General features: G+C 43.0%; 1 protein-coding gene across 1 annotated transcript; it reads right to left on the minus strand.

Moving 5' to 3' along the window:
• Nucleotides 1–1,380: 1,380 nt before the first annotated feature.
• On the minus strand, nt 1,381–4,434 carry LOC108925417 (type-2 angiotensin II receptor-like). Its single transcript, XM_018737315.2, has 2 exons — nt 4,375–4,434; nt 1,381–2,892 (listed from the first exon to the last, which is right to left on the minus strand). Exon 2 carries the CDS (start codon nt 2,857–2,859, stop codon nt 1,732–1,734), a length of 1,128 nt encoding a protein of 375 aa, XP_018592831.1. The 5' UTR covers nt 2,860–2,892; nt 4,375–4,434; the 3' UTR covers nt 1,381–1,731.
• Between the last annotated feature and the right edge of the window lie 4,352 nt (nt 4,435–8,786).

Consider the following 8,786-nt stretch of genomic DNA (forward strand, 5'->3'; position numbering starts at 1 on the left):
TAATACTCTTATTTCTTTTAATTAGGTTGTTTCGTTTAGAAAATGGGGTCATATCATCCAGGTAATGAAAACAGTATGTGAATAAAATAAATCCTTGAGAGGACATGAGTCGCTGCAATATGTGGCAGACTGTTTCCTTTCTGATCCTTACCTTGAAGGAAAAAAATGTGATAAGAGCTCTAGAAATAAAGTCCCGTCAAAACAAAAGTCTAAAGAAAATTCCAATGATCCTAGAGATTTATAAAATTACAAATTGCCTTCATGAGACCAGTGGAAGACTTTGTGCTTAAGGGTTGAATACACTACAGACCTTGATTCAAGTGTAAAAAACATTTGATTAAACCTAATGGTAAATAAGGGGGTGCGGTGGTGCAGTGGGTTGGACCGGGTCCTGCTCGCCGGTGGGTCTGGGGTTCGAGTCCCGCTTGGGGTGCCTTGCGATGGACTGGCGTCCCGTCCTGGGTGTGTCCCCTCCCCCTCCGGCCTTACGCCCTGTGTTACTGGGTTGGCTCCGGTTCCCTGTGACTCTGTATGGGACAAGCGGTTCTGAAAATGTGTGTGTAATGGTAAATATGACTGAAGCGGATTTGGCCGGTGCCTGCTGTGTGGCGAGTCTGGGGTTTGAGTCCTGCTTGGGGTGCCTTGTGATGGACTGGCATCCTGTCCAGGTGTTTCCCCTCCCCCTTGTGCCCTGTGGGGTCTCCACCTGGGACAAGCAGTTGTTGACGTTGGTTGGGTAAATATGGCATTCTCTGTTTTTGTAGGTATAGATCAAAATAATTCCACATGTTACAAATGTTGTGTATATGACATATTTGTTCGATAATGCCAATGCTATAAATATAAATGCACAGAGTGCTGCCTGAAAGTATGTGAACATAATGGGGATGGTATTTATTCTTGCATAAAATATATTTAAAGATATATTTAAAAAAAAAAAAAAAAAAACTTAGAAGTGCATCTGACTCTACAAAGTCCCATCCAGAACTTGAAAAATCTAAATCTGCACAAGGAGGTCACATTCTTTCAAGCAGCACTATACATACACAAACATTTTGTAGATTGTACACTTGTTGATATGATACAACACACATAGTTTCATGAAATGCATTGTAGAAGATCACAGACCTTTAATGTGTAATAGAAATCTTTGTGAAGGAAATTTTTCCATTGGTTTTATACAACATGAGCTTTATAGTAGAATAACAACACTGTTTGAATCCTTGTGAAGTTTGTTGATTACAGAAACTATGCACAGTAGACAACACCTCAACTGCAGTCACAATAAAGTAATATTAGTAAAGCAATATTAAATAGTAGTCTTCTGTTTGTTCACACTTGTGTTCAAAGTAGTGTTTGAATAATATTTCTTTCATCATATTGCTTTGTTGTGTAATTCCAAGAAAAGCTACAAAAAAAAATAAAAATCTTACCTTGAGAAATGCATAAGGCCAAATGTACACAAAGTAAAAAAGCCACATTTCAGAAAATCCATACAAGCAATATTTGCCAATGAGTTTAAGTCCTCTCTGGCATCTTGTGCTCACTTTCCTTAGCAGTCCAGAGCAACCATCTGAAATTCAAAAGTCAGACCAGTGGCTGCAAGAATTTAAAGGATTGAAATCCACATGCCAAAAAGAGAGCCAGTCATCCAGTCTCCAGTGGGATCCCTAAGCATGACCCCAAGAAGGCAGTGAACCACTTAACTGGAAACAAGCAGTGCATGGCTCCTCATGGGGTGCTGTGCTGTTCCACAGTCTCCATCTGACCAAGATCTTTGAGGTCACTAAGTTTCCTGGAAAAAGAGCTGAGCCTGGTGCTGATGGAACCCCTCTTCTGGGACAAGCTATACATCTGGGCCTGGTAGAGACCACTGAGCTGCTGCCTGAAGTGGTTGCCCACAAAGCAATAGAGGAAAGGGTTGATTGCACTGTTGGAGAAACCCAAGCACAGGGCGAAAGGGAGGAGGACAGTGACCCTCTGCTTCATCCAGCAGATCCGCAGCACCTCCAGGCTGGACAAGGCATCTAGGAAAGTCAGGATGTGGAAGGGGAACCAACAGATGAAAAATGCCACCACCACGGCCACCACCATCCGCAGGACATGGTCCAGGTTGTCGGAGCTTTTGTTCAGCCTGGGACCCTCAAGCAGACGGCAGACAATTGCACAGTAGCAGCAGGCAATAATGGTAAACGGCAGCAGGAAGCCCAGAACGCATTTCATCAGAGCTATTGTGGAAAACCAGGTGGGTGTGGGGTAGTGCATGACGCAGGCTGTGACACCCAGCTCCTTTAAATAGTGGGTGTCCCGGAACACCATCGTGGGTAGTGTGGCAAAGCAGGCAGTGGTCCACACAAGGCTGCTGACCACCACTGCCCGGCGCGGGCTCTGGCAGTACTGCCACCGGAAGGGATGTACAATGGCCAGGTAGCGGTCCACACTCATGCAGGTTATAAAGAAGATGCTGGCGTACAGGTTTAGTGAGAGCAGGCTGCCACAGAGCTTGCACATGAGCAGGCCAAAGACCCAGTCGTAGTCAAAGGAATAGTAGACTGCCCAGAAAGGGAGGCTCAGGAGGAAAAGCAGGTCAGAGACAGCCAGGCTCAGCATGTAGGTGTTGGCCACCGTCTTTCGGCTGGTCTTCTGGCACAACACAAAAACAACAAGCCCATTCCCAACAAAACCTAGGGCGAAGATGATGCTGTAGATGGTGGGGATAACCTTGTTTTGATGCTCTGAGAGCAGGATGTTGTGGCACGAAGCATTGGTTGTACTGTTCACTGAGGCATTGCTTGTAATGTTCACCGAGACATTGACTGTGGAGAAGTTGGCAGGAAGAAGAGCCGCCATCATAACCATGTCTCCTCCAGACCCAAATGAGTGAGTTGAGACCTGCAGGCAAAAACAGGACAAACTGTCTTTAAATACATAACACTTCAAATACATAGCGTGTGGCAGCAATATTTTCTCCAGGAAGAAAATGTTCAAGTTGTTTTTTTTTTTTTTTTTTAAAAGCTAAAGTAATGATGGAACACATACTCACCACCCCTATAATTCAGATTACACCCGAGGGCAGAGCAATATGAGAAAATGGTCCTTGAGCTTGTTTTAACTTAATAGCTCCCTGTATACATGTGCGCAGTCCAGCATCTGGTTGCTGTTAATGGAGGAGGGTACAAATGCAAACTTATGGTTGGCTGGGAAAGAGCAGCACGGGCTCTGTGTTTCCCACATGTTCACAATATAATGAGGAAAAATGAAGAGATGGAAAATGAGAGATACGTTTCAGCACTTTTAAAGCTTCTTTTGAATGTTCATACCTTCAATACTGAAACATGCAATAGTTTTCTGTTGCTGTTTTGCAGAGTGTCTTCTCAGTGCCACTTATGAGACTTTTTGGCAGCCTTGCTCCCGAAATCAAGTGAATGTGGAATACCTGGAATAGCAGGTATTATCATTCCTGTGTATTTGTTGTTGAGATATTGTGGTGCTCCTATGGTTTGCTGTTGAACATGGAGAGCAGGATATGGAGATTTACAGCAATCCTGATTAGTTTCCAGTATTACTCACTATAACATTTACATTTATTCATTTAGCTGATGCTTTTCTCCAAGGCAACTTATAATGTTAAGATTACAATTATTTACCCATTTAGACAGTTGGGTAATTTTACTGGAGCAATTTAGGGTAAGTACCTTGCTCAAGAGTACTACAGCCAAAAGTAAGGCTTGAACCTGTGATCTTTGAATCCAAAGGCTATCACTCTAACCACCATCCTATAAGAGTTGCAAATGTTTCTGAAAGTTATATTTATCCCAAGGACAATTTTAAAAAAAAAAAAATGGCCTGGACACTTATGTTTAGAAAAAAACAGTGTGGTATAAACTAGTATAAAGTTGTATATAATTCTGATAAATATAACTGAAACTATTTTCTTTTTATTTAAAATTAGTATGTCCTTTGTAGTAGTATTCTTTATTATTAAAAGCAATTTCCTCTGAAGACACTATGGAAGCACATTGTTGTATGTTTCTGTAAGGTTTCAGTAAAATATAGATTTTTCTTATATTCCCCACAAGCCATGTGGTAATCCAGTAACAAGAATAAATTAGAGAAAAAAAAAATCTCAATGTAATCTAATGTAAAAAAATCTATCTAACGTAAAAAACATCTTTGAAACAACCTCTGGAAACTAACGCCTCCTAGTAGATACCCGAAAAGTGTGCACATAAAATGAAAAGTTCAATAAGTTTTCACCTGGAAATATTTGAATTTAGTTAATATATGTTTTGAATTAGTTTCTGTGAATCTGCAGTTTAAGACTAATCCTCACTTTCTCATAACATTATTTAAAATGGCAATAAAGCAGCTTACCTTTGCTGATACCCTTTTTGTTTCCACTTCACTTCTGATGTCCTAAACTTGTTAGCTCGCTGGCTACAGCAGAACTTCATGTTCTTGCTTATATTCGCTCAGTGGTCCACAGGGGATTCACCCATGTAAATCAGCAAGCTGGATGTACTCCAGTCTTGAGGCTAAGCAACTCCCCCAGCAAGCCCCGCTCCTCTAACTCACTGAGGTCCACAGGGGCTTTGATGGAAGCAGGACTGTGGAGAAATGGAATCAAGATGTGCTTTTGCCGTTTTCTTTCCAACCAGCAGAGATCCAGCTGCCGGACCAGTCCTAACCAGCTTTTATTGCCCCAAGCCTGTGCCAGCATATCTGTGGGTGTGTGAGCGTGAGCCACCCCTATCAGCAGAGGGAGCTCTTGTGCCAGGGTCTGTTGGTGTGTGCATTAGCCTATCTGTACCCTGGTCAGTAGGGGATGCCCCTGAGTTCTGTAGCTTGGGAAAGGTCACTGAGCAAATCACCTGTATACTCACTGCAAAACCTTAAACTGAAACACACACACACACACACACACACACATTTTCAGAACCGCTTGTCCCATACAGGGTCACGGGGAACCGGAGCCCACCCAGCAACACAGGGCATAAGGCCAGAGAGGGAGGGGACACACCCAGGACGGGACACCAGTCCACCACAAGGCACCCCAAGCGGGACTCGAACCCCAGACCCACCAGAGAGCAGGACTGTGGCCCAACCCACTGCACCACCGCACCCCTCTAAACTGAAACACTCAACCACATTTATGCAAAACTAAGACAAAACATGATATCAAACTACTAGACCCCAAATGCCTGATGATCAGCCAGTTGAACAGCTGGTGAAAGCCATCTATGCATTATATGTAGAAATGCACTTATGAACAGGCGGTGGCACAGTGGCACAGTGGCCCTGTGGTGGCACAGTGGCCCTGCAGTGGCACAGTGGGTTGGACTGGGTCCTGTTCTCCGGTAGGTCTGGGGTTCAAGTCCTGCTAGGAGTGCCTTGTGATGGACTGGTGTCCTGTCCTGGGTGTGTCCCCTCTCCCTCCAGCCTTATGCCCTGAGTTGCTGGGTTAAGCTCTGTGACCCTGTGTGTGAACAGGCAAAAAATTCTGTTCCTATGTTATGAGTGGAAAAATTCACTATACATTTAATTGGCAGCTAGGTAGGAAATCTTTCAAAACATGTAATGCATTTCAAAATATTGGTTAAATCCATTTGACATAGATGTTCGTGTGTTGTTCTTGAATCTTAGGAATGTGTTTCAGAACAAGATTTCAACATCAAGTTTTGCAAAATCCAGCTGCAAACTGTTACATAAATGAATATGTATACTGCAACAACTGAGAAACTGCTATTTGAAGTCTTGGCTTGAGGAAACAAGGCACCAGCATTACAGCCATCATACAACACATAACAATGACGAAAAGGGTATAACAGCCATGGTGTGTCTCTTGAACTGATTCTGGTTTTGTTTAAATTAAGTTTCTGATGGGCTTCAAATGCTTTTCTTTAAATGTGAGAATATAGGCTTCTCTCCCACATTTTCTTAAATGTGTTACTACTGTTACCACATCTCTGTACTCATTGGAAAGTACGAATCCATCACTTTGTTGACTAGGGTGTTACCAATTACAGTTTCCTTTCTGGTTAAGGTGTGAGGCTATGTGTCTCTGGGTATCCCAAGTCTACCCCATAATAGGTGCAATGACCCATAGAAGAAGGTCAGGGTGATGCAGGGTGTGGAGCTTGTGTGAAAAACTACTGACACAGAACTGATGTTATGGTCCACAATCAGCAAAGAGAGCCTGGAGTTACATTTCAGCCACTGACTGAAATGAGAGTTTCTTCCAGTTATTCATGTCTGACACAGATCCTGTTTCCAACCTTTCATTTAATTACAGCCAGAATAAGACAAAATCATGAATGTCTGGACACCCTTATGGAACTTCTAGGTGGGATCACGCCTGTGAAATTTAACCTTCTGCCCTGCTTATATACTACGTGGACATATTTGCAATATTTTGATGGACAGTTTCTCTGTGTTGATGTGACCCACATTCTGGACCCATTGTCCTGTTGAACAACAACAACAAAAACAACAGTAATAATATGGTGTGACAAATGACACCAGAGACCTCAGGTGTGTGATTCCTCATCTGTTTGTTGGAGCTCTGAGAGAGACTGACAGTATCCTCAATCACGGGGAAGGAAGGGGAGGAAAAAGGAGGAACGGGTATGACAGGGAGTCTTCGGGCTTATTCGGGCATGGGTGCGGGGGTCATTCTCTCTTGCTCCGTGCTCGAGCTCGTGCTCCTGCTCTACGTTTCCTTCTCTGTCTCTCTCTATCACTGTCAGACACAGGGGTGGAAATAGGGTTCTTAATGAGCCCCAGCTGCAGCAACTCCTTCCCTCGCTCCGCCCCCCCTCCCCGTCCACCTCGGCGTGCCACATACGGGTGTTTATATCATCAAAGGTGTAAATAAGGAAGATGATGATTGTGACAGTACTGTTCAATTCAATTCAATCAATTTATTTTTATAGAGCACTCTTCTCACACAGTGACAGTGAGCACTGAACGAAGGCATAAGACAAATAGAGAAATAGAGAGTTGGCTATATATTAAAGTACTGCAGTATCCATGCAGATATTAAAGCTGTAAGAAAGCCTACTGCCCTAGTTAAGTGCAGGCCAACCAGACAGTGATCAATGTATGGTGGGACAGGACGTCCATCAATTGACCTGTGTCATTCAAGGCAAGTAAAGGGTGGGGAGGTCAAAGGGCCAGGAAGCTGTCTCCTCCCCTACACATTCCTCTGCTCCAAAGATATGAGAAGTATCAGGCTCCCAGGCCCCCCCTTACGTAACTTTTCTCTCCGTTTTTTTGTGGATGAGCGAGGTATGTTTATTTTTTCACAGGCGATTTCACATCTCGATACTGCGGCCCAACTCCCCAATCTGACCGGCCCCTGGGAAGATAAATCCTGCTAAACGAGGGAATCAGAGTCAGTGAGAGTCGGTGGGACCGACAGCTTGACCTAGAAGGTCTCCAAAGGCGTTTCCCAGCCTGCTGCCCCAAGTGCACCGACCCGAGTGGCCACCCAGCACTGCCCCAATGCATTACATTAAATGTACTTTTAGGCATTCAGCAGATGTACAACCCAGGGTAAAAGAAAAAGTGCATCAACAACAGATTGACTTAGAAAAAAATAATCCAGACAGTACTTTTAAATGTCTTGTTGCTTATTAAACAAGTTGTGCTTCCTTCAGCTGAGGAATATTGTCTTTATTTATTTTTATAGCTAAATTAAAGTGATTTTTATGTAAGCAGGATTCTGAGAAACTGGTTGATGCTTTATTTTCGAGCAGGTTGGAGTACTGTAACTCTCTTATCAGGTTGTCTGTTATTACGCTGTCCGTACCAGATTGTCTCCAGGTTACAGTTAATACAGAATGTTGCTGCCAGAATTGTCAGAAGAACTAGGAAGTTCACCCAGTAAAACACCCGTTCTTAAGTTCCAGCGCTGGCTTCCAGTTAAGTTTAGAATAGATTATATAGTCTTACTCTTGACCTATAAGGCAATAAATGGTATTGCTGTGGCTTACTTTAGTGATATCATAGATTTATGTTCCAGAATGTTGTCTTTGTTCATTGGATGCTGGTTATCTTTAAGCACCTGTGATCAATAAGATCTTAAAGGCTGTGCCGTTAGCTATAAGGTGACTAAAATTTGGAATAGTCTGTCAGTTATTGTAAGGAATGCCCCATCTGTCTTAACCTTAAAATCCGATTTTAAGACTTCACACTGGTGTATCTATGACCAATGAATTTCCTGTTTGCTGTGTTGTTTTTTTTTTTCAGTATAAAACTTTCTAATCTTGTTATATCATCAGAAGACAACCCTTACTTTCTTTCTTGTTGAGCACTTTTAGCCATGACAAGAACTGAAGAGGCTGACTGTGATGTCAGCACCCACTGTTGACATAAGCTGATGACTGCATGCCAAGGAGGATATATAACTTCAACATCTAGTAACAATTCTATAAATAGATATGAATTGACTTAAAAGTCTTTTTTTTTTAATGGGGGGTGTGGTGGTGGTGCAGCAGGTAATGCTGCTGTCTCACAGTAGCTGAGTGGTATGAGAGGACATGGGTTTGATCCCCTCTCGGTCTGTGTGGAGTTTGCATATTCTCCACATGTCTGAGTGGGTTTCCACTTCAGGTTGCCCCATGGTGTGTGAGTGACACAGAGATAGTGTGTTTCACTGATATATGGATGAGTTGTGTTTGATTTGGCAAAGTGTTCCCACCTATCTCCTCTCCTCATTTCTCTGCACTGACTTCCTATAGCTGCCCAGATCAAATTCAAGACCCTGGTTATTGTCTACAAATGCA

The sequence above is a fragment of the Scleropages formosus genome, chromosome 13 (assembly GCF_900964775.1).
Source record: "Scleropages formosus chromosome 13, fSclFor1.1, whole genome shotgun sequence".
Taxonomy (NCBI): domain Eukaryota; kingdom Metazoa; phylum Chordata; class Actinopteri; order Osteoglossiformes; family Osteoglossidae; genus Scleropages; species Scleropages formosus.